We start from the raw sequence: 19759 nt of genomic DNA, 5'->3' as shown, positions 1-19759 counted from the left end.
ATGGATGGATGAGAGGATGTGTGGGTGGATGGATGGATGGATGGATGAGAGGATGGATGGATGGGAGGATAGATGGATGAGAGGATGGATGGGAGGATGTGTAGGTAGATGGATGAATGGATGAGAGGATGGATGAGAGGATGTGTGGGTGGATGGATGGATGGATGAGAGAATGGATGGATGGAATGGAGAATGGATGATTAGAGAGTGAACAAGAAGGATGGACAGATGGATAATAAGGGAGAAAGGAAAAGAAGGGCAAAGAGGTAGGTGATTAGAGGTGATAGAATAGGAGACAGTAACAGATGAATGGATCAACAGTTAGATGGGAGAGAGACAGGGAGAAGGAAGGAAAGATGGCTGGATCTGTAGGTGAAGGCAAGTGGATGATTAGAGAGCAGGAGAGCATGGGAGGCAGGGTGGATGGATTGGTGGGTGGATGATTATATAGGAGAAGGAAGAAGGGAGAATGGATGTGTGAGGAGATGATGGCAGGCCTGGTGGGTGGCTAGATGGATGGATGGCTGAGTGTGTTGAGTCAATCAAGGACATGCAGAGCCAGGTGTGAATTCTGACTCAGCTCTTACTAACCACGAGACCTCAAGCAAACTACTTAGTCTGGTAATTGGCACACTAAGTATGTGCTGGATTTAATAAATGCAAGGACTCAGACACTGTGAACCTCATTGGAAGCTAATGAGGCTGAATAGGATAATATCCATAGCGTGCTTTCCTCCAGCTTGCACGAACAACAAGCTTTCAGCATAGGTGACGCTGTCGCCATTGTCTTTATTAAAGGGGCTGATTCCAGGAGTCAAAATGTCTGGATTCCTTCAGATAATTTTCTTAAAACCACATCAGGTTCTGCCTCTTTGAGTCGCAGATGGAGAAACTGAGGCAGGAGGGGTGAAATGGTGGGAGTAGAGTTACACGTGCATCCAATGTATCCTGACATGTGGACACCTCCAGGTCCTCAGCAGGGCTGGCCAGAGCTCCTGAGATCACTGCCCCGGCCAGTGAGGAGGCCCCGGCTGTGTCTCAGGTCTGTCTTTCTCAGGCACAGCTGCTCTGGTGGCTCGCACAGGCAGGCAGACCTCGTGCACCCTGTGAGTCGTGGGTATTTGCTTCTGTAACTCCTTTATAAACGCAGAAGTCCACGTGGTCGTTTGCAGAATTTATTCACCATTTTCCCAGTCATTTGAGGGCATTTGGCTATCCTTTACTTTCTTAGTGTGTGGAGTCTCTCAGTATGGCCATTGTGTTTTTTGAGTGGTCTTCGGTACACCTCGGCATGCGGAGTCCCATGGCGTAGCTGCAGGCACTAAGTGGCTGTCCGATGGTCATCATGGGATTTAAGCAGAGTGTAGTTTCTCTGGGTTGGCCTGGGCAGCAGTTGGACGTAGTGAAGAGCCTTAGTGGCTCTGCTGAGCTGCCAGCCTGTGGTTGACAGTTGTAGTAAACCCAAGACTCTGTTCCTGGTAACTGCTGCGTTTCACACTGTTTGAATAGCTTTACTGCTAGCATGAAAGGCTTTGGTCTTCTAGAATTTAATATAGTACAAGTGGCTTAAACATTAACGTAAAGAAACAAAATCACCAAAATAACTATAGGTAGGTAACCTTGGTGTGGGGACGGACTCTCCAAGCATGTGTCCAAAGGCACATTCCATAAAACAGAGGACTGCAAATTCAACTGTTTAGCCCACTACGTAATCAAAGGCAGCATCGCTAAGAACATAGCTTGAAAAGCTTGCCCTTACAAAGGAATTAAAAACACAGCAGGTTGGGGCTGGGCCTGGAGAGATGTCTCAATGGTTAAGTCCTGGATTGCAGAGGTCCTGGGTTCAGTTCCCAGCACCCACATGGAGGCTCAGTACTGTCTGAAGCTCCAGTTTCAAGGGATCCGACTCCTTCTGCCCTCTGCATGCCCATGCATGTAACACATACAAATAAATAAATAAATCTTGAAAAAAGAATAAGGTGGCAATTTTTCTATCATATAGTAAAATATATTACAAAACCTCCAAAAATGTGGTATCTATAAAGGGATTCAGTGCTGTAAGACTGAAATGTTAGGACTAAAGCAATCCTATTGGAGAACTGGTTGCAGGATTATAAATCAGTAAGAAAAGGGTGGGCCACTCTATAGATGGTCCTGGGAAGAACGTTTCATCTGAGCAGAAAAAAGCTAATTTAGGTCCCTACTTCATGCCACGCTCACTAATTAGATGCTGGGGAATCTGCTTTGACACTTAACTAAAATAAAAACTTGTTTAAAGTTTGGAGTATGAAAGAAGATTGTGTCCTGGCATTAAAACGTGCAGTGCCGTAAACCCAGCGAGGTCACTAGTACCCAGCAGATACTCACCTGTCAGAGGACACAGAGTCTGGCAGTAGTGAACCCTTAAGCCCCTTAAGCGTCAGTTAGGAAGAGAAGGGACCATTAACACCTGTCCCAGTTTCACCCCGCCCAGCTTGGGGATTGTAGTAGTTGCTTTTCTGCTGCTGTGAAAAACACCTAAAGCAGCTTCAGGGAGAGTTTATTCCGGCTTACGGTTCCTGGTTCCTGCGGGCTGGGTGTTTGAAGAGGCCAGGGAAGCCCGGCAGCAGGAGCAGGGAGCTGAGGGAACAGATTTCTACCCAGAACAGGGAATAGATCAAGTGAGCTGGCCGTGGGGCTGTACAGACCCTCATAGCCTACCCTGGTGGTGTCTTCCCTCCACCTGCTGCGGGTTATATAACCTCCCGAAGCAGCCCCACCAGCTGAAGTCCAAACAGTTTCAATACCGGAGCCTCCTGGGGCGACATTTCTCTTTCAAAGCACCACAGGGAGGAAAGGGCTCATTCGGCCGGTGCTTCCAAGTCACCGTCCATTGTTAAGAGAAGTCACACAAACACATGATATATACTTATCGTGTGTTTAATATGTAAGAACATGGCTGGACAGTGCACGTCAAATCTGGGGAGTAACTGCCCAGGGGCTGCAGCACTGTGAAGAGTTCTGTAAGTTACCTGTGCTGGTGGACAGGAGGCTGAGCCACCGTGGAGGCCATCATGTGGGTCGGTGCTTAATCCCTGTCCCCTTATTTGTACAGCAGTAATAATTAGCATCCCACAGCACAGGGGCTCCTGTGAGGAGTAAATGGTGGGACTTGGGTGAAACACTAGAGGGGTGCCCATCGAAGCATATGGCAAATACCGGTTCAGTCATTTCTGCTCCTGTTTTCTGAGAATGAATGAAACAGCGTTGGGCCAGGCATGGTGGTGCACGGTGGTCTTTAATCCCAGTGCTCAGAGGCAGAAGCAAGGAGATCTCTGAGTTGGAGGCAGGCTGGTCTACAGAAGGAGTTCCAGGACAGCCAGGGCTATATAGAGAAAGCCTGCCTTGAAAAACCGAACCAGAACAAACAAACAAACAAACAAAAACCAGCATTGGAAGCAAATTAAAAAGATGTTAATTTTTTTTTAGTTTTTGTTATTTAAGGCAGGATCTCACTTAGGCCAGGCTGGCCTTGCGCTCACCGTATAGCTGAGAACGACCTTGAACTCTTGGTCCTCCTGTCCCACCCTCCTGTTCTAGGATTATAGCCATAACCATTGTGCCTAGCTCCTAAATTATTTCTTAACGTAAAAAATAAAAATATAAATGACAAGCCAGAAAATAAGAGCGGCACACTTCGCAGACTGGGCGGCAACATTCCCCGTCTAAAGAGTACATTTATACACAATTCAGACATGAGCAGGCACTGTACCAGGACAATCAGCAACGGCTGGGAGCAGCGGTTTGGCAGAAGAAATGCAAAGATAAGGGGATAGCTGATAAAGCAGCTGTGTGCTGGGAGCAGAAACATGGGATTATCAGTCAGAGGGAGACGGTTGTCACACCGGCTCATGAGGCTGGTTAAGACCTGGCTCTGAGGACAAGTTAGCCACGTCAGAATCCAGTGATGGTCACTGATCCTGTTCCATTTCTAACACTCTACTTTATGAAGAGAGTAGGACAGTGTGTCTGCAAAATTCTATTAATTATGACAGTCCAGCAAAGAACATCGTTTACCACAGAGAGCCGCTTAAACTGCTGTGGGACACCACTTCCACCAGTGCTGATATAAGGGTGGAAAAGAAGAAAGGGGCGCTGTAAATTGTGTTTAACTAACATGGGAAAGCGTCACAGCGTCAGGGGTTAAACTCATGTTTGCTACACTGGGCATCATGTAATCTCGAGAAAGATATATGCCGAGGGCAAGAAAAAGGTCTGGGCTATGTGAAACCCTGTCTCAAAAGGACCCCTTCTGTAAAAAAACAAAAAATTTATTGTTTGTGTATGTGTTTTGTCTGTATGTCTGTATATGCACCACAAGTGTGCAGTACCCAAAAAGGCCACAAGAGGGTGTCTGATCCCCTGGACCTGGTGTTACAGCCAACAGTGAGCTGCCACGTGGGTGCTGGGAACTGGACTAGATACTCTGGAAGAGTGGGCTGTGCTTTTAATGATGTATCTGCCTCTCAGACTTCAAACCCCACTGCTTGAGGGTCTCCAGAAGTTTCCCACGGGCTGAGAGGTCTCCATCAGCCCTGATGGGGAAGCTCCCTGCTAAGGAATCAGGGGAAGCCATACTCAGCCCACTGAGCATCCAGCTTTCTGCATCTGGAGCAGCCCTTGCCTAGGTCTGGTGCCCTCAGCCCCGCTCAGGAGTGCTGGCACATCTGCTGACCACAGCATGGTGCTCTCTCGTGGCTGCACATGGAGCACCGGCTTCACATTCCTTGACTGTAACTCTTGAATGCATTTGTCCCAATTCATATATGTCCCCACTGAGAAAGACGGAGAAGCTGGCCTAAGATCAGCAGAGCGTTCTCTGTGCCACACATCTGGTTGCCAGTCTGTGCTTCTGTGCATACCACACGCCATCAGCCAGGAGCTTGGGGAAGAGGGACAGAAAGAGCTTTTGCTGAGCACTGCTCCCCTGAATGGAGGAGTAACACCCACGAGCCCATCAGACAGGCCTTAGAAACATACCCCTTCTCATGTGCTCAGGCAAGGTCTAGGGAGGCCCAAGCCTGTGTGCTGAAGGAGAGGTAGCCACTGGCCACTCTTGGGGGCTCTCAGGGAAGCTGAGTGCTTTGCTTTGTGGGATGTGGGGGGGTCTGAACCCAGGCTGGGCACATAAGGCTCCCATGAGTCATGGAAACGAGAGTAGTGGTGCCAGATGGAGGTGTGGTAGCCTGCAGGCCTGGTACAGCTCCAGGGCACGCTGCCTCCCACCCTCCCTCCCAGCAGCCCCCGGGGGCCTCCCCGGACCAGCCACCACCTCACCATGGCTAAGCCGGCCCCTATGCACCCCTGATTTCACACCGGCTGCAACCTCAGCAGACATACCCTCCTCTGGGGACCATGCCCCATCCGTCTGGCACCCCTCAGGGCCTTGGGTTGTGTCATGGCTGCCTGCCAACACCACAGGCTCCACAAGCTGACCATCAGGCAGCTTGGTCACAAGTCGGCAAACCCAATAAGCCAGCCTCTGTCTCCTCAGGGACGTCTCTGGGCGAGCATTCCAGCCTTGAATGCTGCAGCACGGCACTGTCGTCTAGGAAGTTCACACTCAAGAACCAAAAAAACAAAAAATGAAACAAAATTATTATTTTTTTTTATTTTACGTTTTTAAGTTTACTTGTTGTGTTAGGCCTCAGCTGCAGGCCATGGGCGGGCCCAGCCCTGTGACTATGTTCTTAATAGGCTCTTGAGCTTTGTAGCTTCGTGACCCTAGATAGCTACAGCGCCTCTCAGTGCCTCAATTTCCTTACCTGTAAAATGCAACGGCGATGCTCTCCTCATCGGGTTTTTGGATGAGTTTTTAAAAATTCACATGGGCTGGGGAGATGGCTTCCCAGGTAAGAGTGCTTGCCAGGCGGGCATAAGGATCTGAGTTCAAATCCCTAGGATCCACATGAAAAGCCAGGCTTAGCCTGGCACAGTGACCCACACCTTTAATCCTAGCACTCAAGAGGTAAAGACAGGAACTTCTCCACAAGTTCAAGACCATCCTGCAGAGAGCTCCAGGCCACCAAGGCTACATAGTGAAGAGCTTGTCCAAAAGGAAAACAAAACAAACAAACAAAAAACACATCGTTTGAAAGCCAGGTGTGGCCGTACACGCCTGTAACCCCAGTGATGTGGGTGGCAGAGACAGAGGGTCCCTGAGGCCTGCTCAGGGCCAGCCAGGTTCAGTGACACACCCCCTCAGGGAAGTCAGAGCCATAGAGCAGGGTACTTAATGTCTTTCTCTGGCCTCTACACCTATGTAAGGGCCACACAGCCCTACACGTAGACACACACACACACAGAGACACACACACACACACAGAGACACACACACACACAGACACACACACACACACACACTCACACACACATAAAACCCACAGGGTGGTGATAATGCACACCTTTCATCCCAGCCCTTAGGAGGCAGAGGCAAGCAGATCTCTGAGATCCAGGCCAGCCTGGTCTACAGAGTGAGTTTCGGGACAGCCAGGGCTACACAGAGAAGCCCTGTCTCAAAAAACCAAAACAAAACAAAACAAAAATACCCACAAGCACTCTGGAGCAACCCCTGCACGTGGCAGGCAGTGGTTGTTGTTATGAAGAACCGGCTTGTGGGAAGGGTGTGGGGGCCCGGGAGAGGCCGCGCTCCGGGTGCGGTGAGGCGCCCCGGCTGCCCCTGCTGATGGCTGTGAGAGTGCATGTCTGCGCAGCCCGTGATGAGTGTGGGCTGTTTCCGAGCTGCTGAGCCCGGCCAGCAGCCAAGAGGCCTGGGGGGCGGGGGCGGGACGCTGGCCAGGAGTCCGGAAGCGGGGTGCTTGCTGGCCGGGGCCTCCAGCCCGCGCTCGGGACCCGCTGACCGCTGCTCTCTCTGCAGGTCTTCACGGGGATCTTCACGGCAGAGATGACCTTCAAGATCATCGCCCTTGACCCCTACTACTACTTTCAGCAGGGCTGGAACATCTTCGACAGCGTCATCGTCATCCTTAGCCTCATGGAGCTGGGCCTGTCCCGCATGGGCAACCTGTCTGTGCTCCGCTCCTTCCGCCTGGTACCCACTGGGCCCACTGGGGGGGGGGGGGGGGAGGATAGGGGGATGGAGTGAGGACTGGGAACCCCCTCCCTGTGGCCGCTGTCCAGACACGATGCCTTTGCTCTGGTGATGTCAAGACATTTTTTAAGTGTTTCTGGGTGCCTGGCCCAGTGTGGCGACAGAGAAGACCTTTCTGGGGGGAACAGCTGGTGATGACGCAGCCTTTCATGTACCTCCTTAGTTCTGATGGGATCCAGGAGTGGGGTCCATGTTAAAATGTCCCCAGCTGGTGGATGAGAGAGTAACTTCCGAGAGATAAAGTCCCCGGAGCTGTAAGTTAGTAGGCACAGCCAGGTCTATGGCGGCTTGCTCAGGGCATTGCCTACAGAAATGACTTTTTTTTTTTTTCTAACTTGCAAGTACTTAAATTACCCAGGATCTTGCTAAAGTGCAGAGGCAAGTTCAGTGGGTCTCGGATGTCACTGAATCTGCTGTCTGTGGATTACATTTGGAGCTCAGAATACCTGAGGCCCAGTAGGGGCTGGTGATGTGGTCAGGGAGGGCTTCCTGGAGGAGGACTGTAGCAGCTCCATTGGAGGATGTAGGAACAGCAAGGAAAACCCAGGCTGTTTGACTCTAATTCTGGCCTTATTCCTGTGAGCCAAGGAACTTACAGAAGTTACCTTTGAGGACCAAAGGGGGTAGTAACCATGGCAGCCTGTGTGGGCACCAGAAATCCATGCTAAGTCTAAGCACAGCCTAGGACATCCTGAGGCCCAGTAAATATCAAACACCGCCATCTTTCCCTGTGGTGGCTGAGAGGAAAGAAAGAGAGCTGGATTGGGTGAGTCGATGGCTTGAGCCGGCCTCAAGTGCCTGACGGGAACCGGTTCACTAGAGGAAGGGCACAGCAGGCTGGGAGAATCCACGGGGCTGCCCTGGAATAAGGGTAGGCAGGCGGGAGGTTGCTGTGGGACAGAGGAGGGCTAACGGGAAGAGACGGGCTGCAGCCCAGTTCTGACGCAGGCTGGCACCTGGGCGGCTTTCCACACACTGTGGCAAAAATCAGCAGCGTTTCCCTCAGAGAAACTAGTGGGGTGTGCCTCGGGGAAAACAAGGCCTCCAGGGCTCTCTGGCAGGAGCTGGGGGCCGAATGTCCAAGAGTCACAGAAGCCCACACCTGTCAGCAGGCACCTCTCTCTCCCTTCCCAGCTGCGCGTCTTCAAGCTGGCCAAGTCCTGGCCCACGCTGAACACACTCATCAAGATCATCGGCAACTCCGTGGGCGCCCTGGGGAACCTGACCCTGGTGCTGGCCATCATCGTCTTCATCTTCGCCGTGGTAGGCATGCAGCTGTTCGGCAAGAACTACTCAGAGCTGAGGCACCGCATCAGCGACTCCGGCCTGCTGCCCCGCTGGCACATGATGGACTTCTTCCACGCCTTCCTCATTATCTTCCGAATCCTCTGTGGGGAGTGGATCGAGACCATGTGGGATTGCATGGAGGTGTCGGGGCAGTCGCTGTGCCTGCTGGTCTTCCTGCTCGTCATGGTCATCGGCAACCTGGTGGTGAGTCAGCCGAGGGCCCCACAGTGCGCGCCGACCCGCCTCTCCGTCCCTTCATCTGCTTGCCCCGCTCTCTGGCCAGTCACCCAGCCAGCTGTCAAGTCGCCCACATCCCCGTAAGCCACTGATCGTCTGCCCGTTCACTCATCAGCTTGCTCGTCGACCCATCTCTCCCTGTCTACCCGACCATGCATCCTCACACCCGGGCACACACCCATCCACCGTCAGCACGTCTAGTCACGATTCGTTCTTCCATCCATCTGCTCAGCAACGTGCTCACCTATCCAGCCTATCCAGTCTATGGCCTCGTCACCCACTCACCACCCACCTTCTCTCGCCTGTCTACTCGGTTAGCGACCCTTCCATCTATCCGTGCATTCACTCACCAGGTGCTTGTCTGGCCACTCCCTCGCTGCCCAGCAACTTCCCGTTCACACACACATCCGTGTCCGTTCATGTATGGCCCCCGTCCACGCTGCCCTCATCTGTCTCCTCTCTTCTCTGCCCTCCGTCAGCCTGCCCACACAGCCCTCGTACTCCATCCTTCCGACCTATCCAACAGGCTGTTCACGCAGCCGTTCACTGAGTCCTCCTTCATTGCACCTTGTTCATTAATTCATCTGCACACTCATCTTCACGCGTGTTCGTGGAGTGCTCATTTCGAACTCATTCATTTCCTTATTGACTGGTCCCTCATTGCCAGTGAATCACTCCATGGTTTTCTGCTCAGAGTAACAGACACTCCCTAAGCGTTTCTTGCAGGCAAACGTTCCTACTGGCTGTTGGTGGGCTGACCCAGGGAAGCGTGGCCTAGGCCACGTGCTGGTGCTGCTCACCAGCTGGAGAGGTGTGGGGAAATAACCCTCAGACAGGAGCAGCTGATCAGTGCCCCGAAGGAAGACCCCTCGAGGGTCACTCCTTCCCAGCTAGGGGAAGTGAGGAAGGCTCCCAGCTCAGAAGACACAGGTTAAAGTAAGTCCCTGGCTCAGGACAGGAGCCACGTGATTGGACACATAGGAGACCAACACGCAGCCAGTCTCTCGAAGTCTGGCCCTACTGTGACTACCAGGTCCCCTCCCAGCACTCGGTGAGGGATGGTTAGATCCACTTTCCAATGTGGTGTGTGATGAGAACTACGGGCTGCAGAGCCATTCCCCAAACCTGCCTGTGTTCCCTCTCCAGGGGCCTCGGCCAGGCCAGGCCCCAACAGACTGTCCACCCCCTCAGTCCCCAGGCAGGAAGCTCAGAGCCCCGTCAAAGTAGCTGCCCCTTGGGGTGGAGCTTCACTTAGTCCCCTACTTGGCCACAGGGGCTGCCAGACTCTTTCTGTTTAAAAAAAAAAAAAAAAAAAAAAAGCCGAAAGTAAATGTGCCCAGCACTCAGCCTGATGCCAGGCTGAGCCGCCCCTCACACAGAGCCCTGCCACTTCTGAGCGGGTCTGCCTGGGGACAGGAAGATTAGAGGCTCTGGAGAAGGGCAGCTGCTGCCAGCCCACGCTGCCGCCTCGGGAACAGGGCTGCTGCTGGGGCCAGCCGCGTGGGTGGAAGCAAGCGAGCTGCTGAAACGGGAAGCGATCAAGCGAGGCTGGGAGCCACGAGTGACTGACGGGGAAGCCCTGGAAGAAACCGAATTTCGGAAGCTGGAGAGGGGTCCCGAGTGGGTGGACAAGGGACAAGGCCTCCTACCTTGCCTGAAGCCTGGACCCAGGACTTCCCTAGGGAGCCAGGATCTGTGTGACCAGGGATGGGTGAGGGCCCCCAGTGGGCAGCAGGAACAGGGAAAGGCAGGCTGTGCTTAGACCCCAAAGCCAGAGGCCAGGGGCCAGGCTAGAGGTTGGCACTGCGAGCAGTTTTGACTAATACTGAATCCCTCGTCCCTGGTGAGGACGTTTCTCCGAGAGTCGGCGCAGAAGCGCCTTTGCCTTTGCTGCCATGGGAGAGCTTGTTCCATTTAATCAACGCCTTCTTGCTGGGCCTCGGCCTCACAATCCCCGCCACCTTCACCAGAATGCTCACCCCCAGTTTGGGGGCAGATAGGCTCACCGGCCCACCGCCACCTTCATTTCCCCTCCACGGGGCTGGGCAGGACGCCTTGTCTTGTCATACCCAACTGGAGACATGAGTGTCCCTGCGTTTCTTGTCTCCTGCCATTGTCCCTTCTCTGCTCTTGTTCCTGTGACCCTCCCATGTGAAGGGGCCAAGACTCTGTGTCTTTAGACACAGACAGATGCTGAGCAGGTAGCCGCCTCTGTGGGGAGCCAAGGCTAAAGGCCTCCTCCCTATTACCCACAGACTCACCAGAGCCCTTAGAGTTGGGAGTAGTTTCTTTGGGGACCTCTGCCTTGTCTCTGACTCCCCACTTCCCAGGAGGGCGCTTTGGGACTACCCTTCCCACTGTGCTCTACTGCCTCATTCATCCAGAGCAGGAAGGGAAAGGGAGGCCTGAGTGTAGAGGTTGCTGGTGCCTGGTTGAGGCTCTTCCCCATCTGCCCTCTGACCCCGAGCTGAAACATGGGGACCCGACACTGAATTTTCACTGTGGCTGTCCGACTGGGCCTTTCCCAGACAGAATTTAAATTTGTTTTTCTTGCATAGATGAAGAGAAGGAGGGGGGGTGTGAGAGGCCAGCATCCCTCGCTCTGTCTGTCATCACAGTAGCCTCAGTTCTCCCCCACCCAGGGCCCAGCAGTGCCTGGCTGAACTGGACCCGCTGCCTCCCTCAACAGGTCCTGAATCTCTTCTTGGCCTTGCTGCTCAGCTCCTTCAGCGCAGACAACCTCACGGCTCCCGACGAGGACGGCGAGATGAACAACCTCCAGCTGGCCCTGGCCCGCATCCAGCAGGGCCTGCGCTTCGTCAAGCGGACCACCTGGGACTTCTGCTGCAGCCTCCTGCGGCGGCGACCCAAGAAGCCCGCGGCTCTCACCGCCCGTGGCCAGCTGCCCAGCTGCGTGGCTGCCTCCAGGTCCCCACCGCCACCCCCAGAGGTGGAGAGGGCGCCCCCAGCCCGAAAGGAAACACGATTCGAGGAAGACAAGCGACCTGGCCAGGGCACCCCCGGGGATTCAGAGCCTGTGTGTGTGCCCATCGCCGTGGCTGAGTCAGACACGGACGACCAGGAGGAGGATGAGGAGGATGGCACCGAGGAAGAATCGAGCAAACAGGTCAGCCCCTGCCCCGAGGGGGCAGCCACCTGCTGGTGTGGGGTCCAGACTACCTCAGCAGGCCAGCCTCACAGCAGCTGTCCCCTCAGGAGGGAGTCAAGTCCAGCTGTTGTCCATTCATCCTGGAAGTTAGTATCGTGCCTGGCTAACTTTATAGACAGTGAAAGCGAGGCACCCCCACCCCACCGCCGACGCTGACTGTTGCCAGCAGAGCCAGCAGGGATAAATGTCCGGGTGGGAGAGGGCTGTGGTTTGATGACCTCACGGCCATTCCTTCCCCTCCTCCCATGCCTGAGGCCAATTCTGAGATTTAAAAATAAGCATCTCTGAGATGGAGGTGTGAGAGACGGCACTATCTTATCTCTCACGTGTTATTTTTAACACTTGGGACCAGAGTCTGGCCAGCACGAGTGTCTGCCCCTCAGGCTTCCCTTGACCTGAGCTGGGCTCCATGGTCCTTCCTTAGCTCCCTGGGTCAAGCATAACCAGGGCCTGCCTTCCGTGCTGGTGGCCCTTCCTGGCTGCTTCCTCAGCTGGCCCTGGTTGGGCCTGACCCCTGCTGCCTCAGATGGCCTCACAGTCAAGCCTTGGCCCTTCTAGTCGAGTTGTAGGGCTGCAGCACTGGTTAAGGGGCTGGGGCTGGGGTCACCAGCAGCTCAGCTTCCAGTGACTCGTTCATAGGACATGGCGTGCGCACGTGTGTGTGTGTGTGTGTGTGTGAGAGAGAGAGAGAGAGAGAGAGAGAGAGAGAGTCCTGGAAATCACCTGCAGTATCTTGGGGACTTGAGAAGTTAGCACATCCTTCTAAGTGGAGTTGATACCATTGCTAAGATACGCCTCGTGGTCCAGCTACACCCTTTTAGGGAGTCTGAAATGTGCTGAGCTTTGGCTATGGGTCCTCTGCCCATCCTTACAGGAACCTCTCACTTACTGACCCAAGTCAGCAGGAAAGGGATCTCTAGTGGGTGGAGGTTCATGAAGAGGCTAGGAAGCAGTGGGCAGGGGTCGCAGCCCATGAAGCCAGGGCCCTGGAGACCCTCTGCCCGGGTGTTTAGGCTATGCTCATGGGATCTCTTCAGCAGGAATCCCAGTTTGTGTCTGGTGGCCTAGAGCCCACCCAGGAGCCCAGGCCCGGGAGCCAGGTGTCAGAGACCACATCCTCTGAAGCTGAGGCCAGTACGTCTCAGGCAGACTGGCAGCAAGAGCGGAAGGCGGAGCCCCGGGCCCCGGGGTACAGTGAGGTAACAGTGGGGTCTGTCGCTGGGGCCCGAGCCAGGCTGTTCAAGGCCACAGCGCAGGCCGTGTTTATGAAGGGAAACCATAGCCAGGGTCTCAGACAGCAAGGAGACCCAGTGAGAGAGGAGGGCGGGAAGCCAGCATCCTGACAGGCAGAGACGGTACCCACCCCAAGGCCACAAGAAAGCCGTGGACCCTGAGGCTGGACGAAGCCAGCACTTCCGTGTGTTCCCCTGTCCTCACACTCTGTCCCAGTGTTCACTTGACAAGCGTTTGTCCTGTGACTCCCCCATCCCCCCAGCGTACCCCCAATGCAAAGAGGACTTGAGCCATCTCTCAGAACAGTCCTTGCCATACCAGTCACCGGGGGCCTCTGCCTAGCCTGCAGCCACATAAAGGCTTTACTTTGAATTAACACTGCCACTTACTTGGGAGCTTTTTTGTTTAGAAAAAAAAAAATCTGCATTTCTTGTTCCTCTTGAAAACTCAAAAGTGGCACCCTGTGCTGTAAAGAGGAGGTTAGCCATTCCCCAGGCTCGGCTGGAGCTCTTTGGTCTGCTGCAGCACTACCGCCTCCCTGTATGTGTAACCTGCCTGGCCCCTCTGCACTTGTGAGTGAATCTTAAGCCCCGCAGCCAAGGGACCCATGCTGCAGCCTGCCGCAGCCTGCCACGCTGCTCAGCCTCACTTGCTTCAAGCATGTGGATCGGAAGTCATGTGCTCAGAGAGTGCCGGTGACCTCATCCCTCAGCCTGCTGCTGTCCTGTTAGACAGGCCCTAGGGTGCTTGGAGCACGAGTCCCTGGTGGACTGTGACCTGACAGGGTCACAGCCGGCTCCCTCGATGGCTAACACGTGGAGTAGGAGGATTCAGGTTGCCAAGCCTCAGGAGCGAGGGTGAACCTTATACGGAGCTTTGTGGCATCTTCCCTTCAATGTCTGTGGTTCCGGAAGAGGAGGAGGACTCCTCCCGGGCTGGGCTCGTAATGGTAGGGCGCTTGCCCAGCACACAGACCCCCAGGCTTGATCCCCAGCACTACGGAAATGGAGTGGTGGCCCACAGCTGGGACCCCAGTGCACGGGGAGCAGAGGCAGGAGGATTAGGAGTTCAAGGTAGGCGACAGCTTGAATTGAAGCTCAGAAAGAGAAAAGAGGGAAAGGGAGGCGCTTCCTCCCTCCTGCAGCTGGGTCCAAGAACTCCCTGACTGTTCTCTGTGCCTTACACAGTCTGCAAAGCCCACATGGTGACCACGAGACAGAGCCACTTCAAGCAGGCAGTCCCCTCCCCTGAGACCTAGCACTTTTCCACCACAAACCTCAGAAGTAAGAAGACATGAGGCGCAGATATAAGCATGCTGGTTCATCCCAGGGAGCACAAAGAAGGCAGCGGGAGCCACATAGCCAGGCTGTTGAGAGCCTCCCCTGGCCTTAGGCAGCCAGCTGAGACAGGAGTGAGAGTGGGCGGAAGCAGACAGCGGCTCCTTTCTCCACGGAAGCCCTTCTGACTCTTCTGTCCAAGTTCCGTTACCCCGGAGCAGAGGGGCAGGGACTCATGGGGCAATGCTCACTGGAGAGGCCAGGAGGGCCACAAGAGTAGCAGAGGGGGAGAAGAAAGCTGCTAGGCCAGGGCCATGGGCAGGTTCTCTGGAGTGGACTTCAGCGGGTGCCACTGGGGAGCTGCAGAGCTCTGAGCCGGACCCCTGTGCTGTCCCATCCGGAGACCTGTGGTGATGACCCCAGCTGCCAGTTCACTGGCTGGCCTGTCCCGGAGGAGAGGCCAGCTAAGCCGCAGGGTTTAGAGTGGTGGGACAGGCTGCTGTCTCTACCCACAGACCTCTGATATTACCCATGAGTACCCACAAACACGCACAGGCTGTCGGGTGCCCTACAGTGGCGGGTCTCAACCTTCCCGATGCTGTGACTCTTTAACACAGTTCCGCATTATAAACTCTAATGTGTACTTGGAGGGTTGCCGAGGCGGTCGCGACCCACAGGTTGAGAATCTCTGGTCTGGCGCCTCCCTGGGCACCAAGCAAGTTACTGAGGTCTAGGGCCAAGGAGGGCCAGTTCCAGCGCTTTCTCTGCCCCGACCCAACACCGCCTGTGCGAACTGGGCAGGATGCATGGGCTGTTGCTGGCATGTCCTCTGCATGTGTGACTTGCTGCTGTGTGCCTGTGTCTTGGTTTTGAGTCTGTTCTGATGTGCGTCTGCGTACAAACAGGTGTCCCCTCTGTCTCCCCCACTTGTCTGTCCGGCCCAAGCTAGATGCATTTCTGCCCTTGAGTTCTCCCGAAGCCCCTCATTCCCTACATCCCTAAACCAGAACCAGACCTGTAGACCCAGAGTCCCGAAGCCGAGGCTCTGCTCTGCCCTCCCTAAGTGGCTCTGCGGCAGGCAGATTCCCAGGATGTGCAAAGAGGAGCCCACCTGGACTCCCCCAGATGCTAGGCCGGGGCTGGAGGCTGTTCCTCAGCCCACGGCCATCCCTGCACACTCCCCACAGACCGCCGAGGAAAGTTACTCAGAGGGCAGCACGGCCGACATGACCAACACCGCAGATCTCCTGGAGCAAATCCCAGACCTCGGGGAGGATGTCAAGGACCCGGAGGAGTGCTTCCCTGAAGGTACTGGCGGCCCTCAGCCACGCCCAGGGGTCACCCCTGAGGGGTCTGCTGGTACAGCGCTGGCTGGCATCACAAGGGATGCCAGCCCCGTGCTTGTGGTGCGGCAGGCACCGTGGGCCACCTTAACCCAGGCTCACCTTGCCACGCAGTCTTCCCCTGGCTACCCCCATGCTGCGCAGTATGGCCGACATCTGCAGCTTTGTGAATGTGGCATTTGGAGGGTGGATGTGGGTTTCCATCATGTGCCACCTCGGTGTTGGCAGTCACTTAGGGCTCCACCAGACATCCCCAAGGCCCAGACGCTGAAAAGATGGGGTGGATCTTGGGACATAAGTATTTCCAGAGTTTATTTCCTGAGGGGAACAGGGTGGCTGGCACCCATGCCGTCCCCAGAACCGCCCCAGGTCAGTGCAGCCAGCTTCTTCCCAGTGTTCGCTGAGTGTGCGGCTCTGCAGAGAGCACACGATCCCCCGATCCAATGCCATCCCCCCCCCCCCCGTCATCACACCCCTTCTCTCAGCCATTCCCTCAGAGGACCAGCCTTCTGCCGCCAGACCTCACTGTTCACGGGCCTGTTCCCCTCCCCTGCAGGCTGTGTCCGACGCTGTCCCTGCTGCACAGTGGACACCACTCAGGCCCCTGGGAAGGTCTGGTGGCGGCTGCGCAAGACCTGCTACCGCATCGTGGAGCACAGCTGGTTCGAGACCTTCATCATCTTCATGATCCTGCTGAGCAGCGGAGCGCTGGTACCGCCTGGGGGTGTGGGGCTGGGCAGGCAGGGCTGGAGGAGGGCAGCAGGGCAGCGGGAAGACCGAGAGCAGGGCTGTGCCTCTGTCGGAGATATGCCACCCAGGCCCCCTGGAGCAGAGCAGGCTCAGAAGCCTCCACCCACAGCACCTGTGGAGGCCAGCAGAAGGGCTGTCACCGGCCTTGTGTCCAGCCCACTGACTTGTTCCATGAAAGGGAAATCATTTTCCCTGCATCTGCAGCCTCCCACGTTGGAACTCATCCACCTGCCCTCTGCATCAGACATGCTGTGAGGCCATTAGACTACAGCCATGACTGACGGGCAAGCACTGGCTCCATACCACCCTTGCCTTCCGTGGGCCACAGTCTGAGCTATGTCGTTCACACATTGTCACATTCTGTGTGTTCATCAGCTTCTATGGAAAGAGCGGTCCCCTACCCCCACTGTTCAAAACTGTATGTGAACACAGGCAGTCAGATTCCGGAGTCTGTGATCACGACCCTTCATGCATTTGATGTCTTTTCTAAGCTCTCTGTGTTTCTGGCCTCAGGGTCTTCTGCTCTAGTTGGAGAAACCAGATTCAGCAGGTTTGAGATGTCAAAGATCAATACAAGATAGAATAGACTAAGAATGGAGGACTCTGAGTGAGGAGAGGTCACACAGAGCTAGGACAGTTAGGGAGGACGCCCTGGAGTAAGCCTACAGGCTCACAGTGGAGGACAGCCAAGGAGGAGGGGTGAGACCCTCCATAAGCCCCCGTTTGGCTTGCAAGCACCAGCTCTGAGCCTATAGGCCTTCGACAGATATGGGCCAGCCCTGGAGATGTCAGTGAGCAGGGATGGGAGTAGTCCAGAGGACATGGGGAGCAAACACTTGCGTTGTTGGCAGCATGAGGACAGGGAGCACTTCGAATGCCCCTGCCTGCTTTAGAGTGGGCCTGGAGCCATGACTCGCAGCCTGCCTGCTGTTTTACCATCAGCAGCCGGAGCCAAGTCTCCGTAGGTTTCAGAGAAGTATGATTTGACAATATGTTAACAAGTTTTGTTTTTAAACAGCCACAAACAAGGGCAGCCAGAGCCATTTAGTCTGGGTTGTGCAGGAAAATCTCAGGCTGGCATAAGTGAGGAGGAGTTTTGGCAAGCATCTGGTGAATCTAATCAGGGTAGACAGCCAAGCACTGTTTCTAAAAAACCACGTCAATGATATATTGGGAAAAAGAAGTCTGCATGTGTTATTTAAAGTTATAAACTTGTTTAACAGAAAGCAAACTATATCCCTTCCAACGTGCTGAGGGGGGAATATTAAGAAAACAGAGATCTTGCAAGAAAAAAAAAGAAGCAACAGGAAGTGTAAAAAACAAAAAAATCATACAGTCAAGTAAGATCAAGCACATCTTAATAATAAATGTAACCGGATAAAATTCACTTTTTAAAAGGAAAAGGACTCTGACCTTGGAAATATATCAGCCGTGTGCAACAAAGTGACTAAACATGAAACAAAATTTTAGCTGGCTGAGTACCTTTAATCCAAAATGCTTGGGTCCAGAACTGTTTCATATTTTAGAAGTTTGGACATTTGAGACTATTTGCATAAAATTACCAGTTGAGCACCCTAAATCCAAATTTCATAAATGCTCAAAATTTGGGATTTAGGTGTCACATCAGATCTCAAAAGGTTTCAAATTTCATTTTTCTTTTTGCATTAGGGGTGTATATTAGTTACTTTCCCCTTGTTATGATAAAATACCTGAGCAAAAGCACCCCAAGGCAGCTGGAGCATGGGGCTGCTGACCACACCTGGCTGATCAAGAAGCAGGGAGAGGCGACTTTCTGGCCTCGTCTTGCTTTTTCTTTTTTCTCTTTTTTCCCCAACCTGTGGGAATATTGCCACTCACTTAAGAGTGAGCAGATTAACTGCTTACTTAATCCCATCTGGAAACACACTCACAGATGTGACCAGAGGTGTTTCTATGGTAACTTTAGATCCAGTCAATTTAACGTTGAAGATTGTGTGTGCCTGGTGTCGTCGTGTACATGCGTATGTATGTATGTGTGTGTCTATGTGTGTATCTCTGTGTGTGTCTGTGTCTATGTGCATGTGTATGTGCACAGGTATGTCCATGGAGACCAGAAGGGTCGTCAGATCCTCCTGGAGCTACATGTGGTTGTGAGCTGCCCATTGTGGGTGCTGGGGGCCAGACTCTGGTCCTCTACAAAAGCAGTTCATGCTTGTAACTGGTGAGCCATCTCTCCAGCCCCTGCATTAGAACATTTTGAATAACAGTAGAATTATTTTCTTCTCTCAGAACCAATTATTTTTTTCTCACATTAACAGAGATGACACAGAAATCAGGACATTTTTGTTGGTGTGTTAATATTAAACAATGTTGAATTCAAGGCAAAAGGCCTGGGATCCGACAATAAAGCCCACAACCTACAATTAAGATACAACCACAAGGCTGGGAAGATGTCCCAGCAGTTCATAAGAGCGCACACTGCCCTTATGTAGAGAGGACACATGGGGTGCTCACAGCTGCCTGTGACTGCAGCTCCAGAGGACGCCACACCTCTGCCGTCTGTGGACACCTGAACTCACATGCATGTTCCCCACATGCAGACATACATATATAGGAAGAAAGGTAAAATACATCTGAAAATGCAACTATTGGAGCTAGAGAGATGACTAAGCAGTTCAGAGCACCGGCTGCTCCTCCAGGGGACCTGGGTTTGATTTCCTGCACACGTGTGGTAGCTCATAGCTGCCTGTAACTCCAGTCTCAGAGGATGTGCTGCCCTCTTTTGGCCTCAGTGTGCACCAGGAAAACACATTACATGGAAATACATGCAGATAAAACACCCATACATGTAAAAACAAACACAATGATTTTTAAAAATTAGAATGCAACTATTATGATTATTACATGGGATCGTATAGCACTTAACCCTAAAGCAAAAATACTACGAGGAGAAAAAAAAAAGCAGTCAGATGCAGTGATACCAAACCTTCCCTGTGGGAGGCGTGTGACAAACCAAGTAGAAAGGACAAGACAGCGAAAGGCCAGGAAGGAAGGTTAATGACTAATTAACACTTATGTAGAGCTATATACCAGGCACTGTTTTAAATATTTTACAAATATTAATTTCAGTTAATTATTACAGGAAACTTGTGAAATGAGCACCACTATGAAAACAATTCTACAGATGAAGAAGCTGCTATAAATACCAAAATCAGAGACTGGGGATGCATTTGCCTAGAGTATGCAAGCTCTGCTTTGATCCCTAGCACAGAGACAGATAGAAAGACACACATATATATGAATACATGCAGACACACACACATACACACGCGCA

General features: G+C 53.4%; 1 protein-coding gene across 8 annotated transcripts in view; it reads left to right on the top strand.

Moving 5' to 3' along the window:
* The window catches only part of Scn5a (sodium voltage-gated channel alpha subunit 5), a 72602-nt gene that overhangs the window by 30464 nt on the left and 22379 nt on the right, over nt 1-19759 (top strand). For 4 of the 8 annotated variants that reach the window (XM_055601611.1, XM_055601614.1, XM_055601616.1 and 1 more), the window contains exons 14-19: nt 6917-7090; nt 8285-8641; nt 11364-11801; nt 12884-13042; nt 15541-15661; nt 16253-16407. In XM_055601611.1, coding sequence (XP_055457586.1) covers nt 6917-7090; nt 8285-8641; nt 11364-11801; nt 12884-13042; nt 15541-15661; nt 16253-16407 — 1404 coding nt within the window. Of the gene's footprint in view, nt 1-6916; nt 7091-8284; nt 8642-11363; nt 11802-12880; nt 13043-15540; nt 15662-16252; nt 16408-19759 lie in introns of all 8 variants that reach the window. The other 4 variants (XM_055601612.1, XM_055601615.1, XM_055601610.1 and 1 more) reach the window with 2 other exon arrangements.

This window comes from Psammomys obesus, unplaced genomic scaffold (assembly GCF_907164565.1).
Source record: "Psammomys obesus unplaced genomic scaffold, mPsaObe1.curated_primary_1811, whole genome shotgun sequence".
Classification (NCBI taxonomy): domain Eukaryota; kingdom Metazoa; phylum Chordata; class Mammalia; order Rodentia; family Muridae; genus Psammomys; species Psammomys obesus.
Note: the sequence above shows the minus strand (reverse complement) of the source record. Positions and strands in the feature narration are given on the sequence as shown.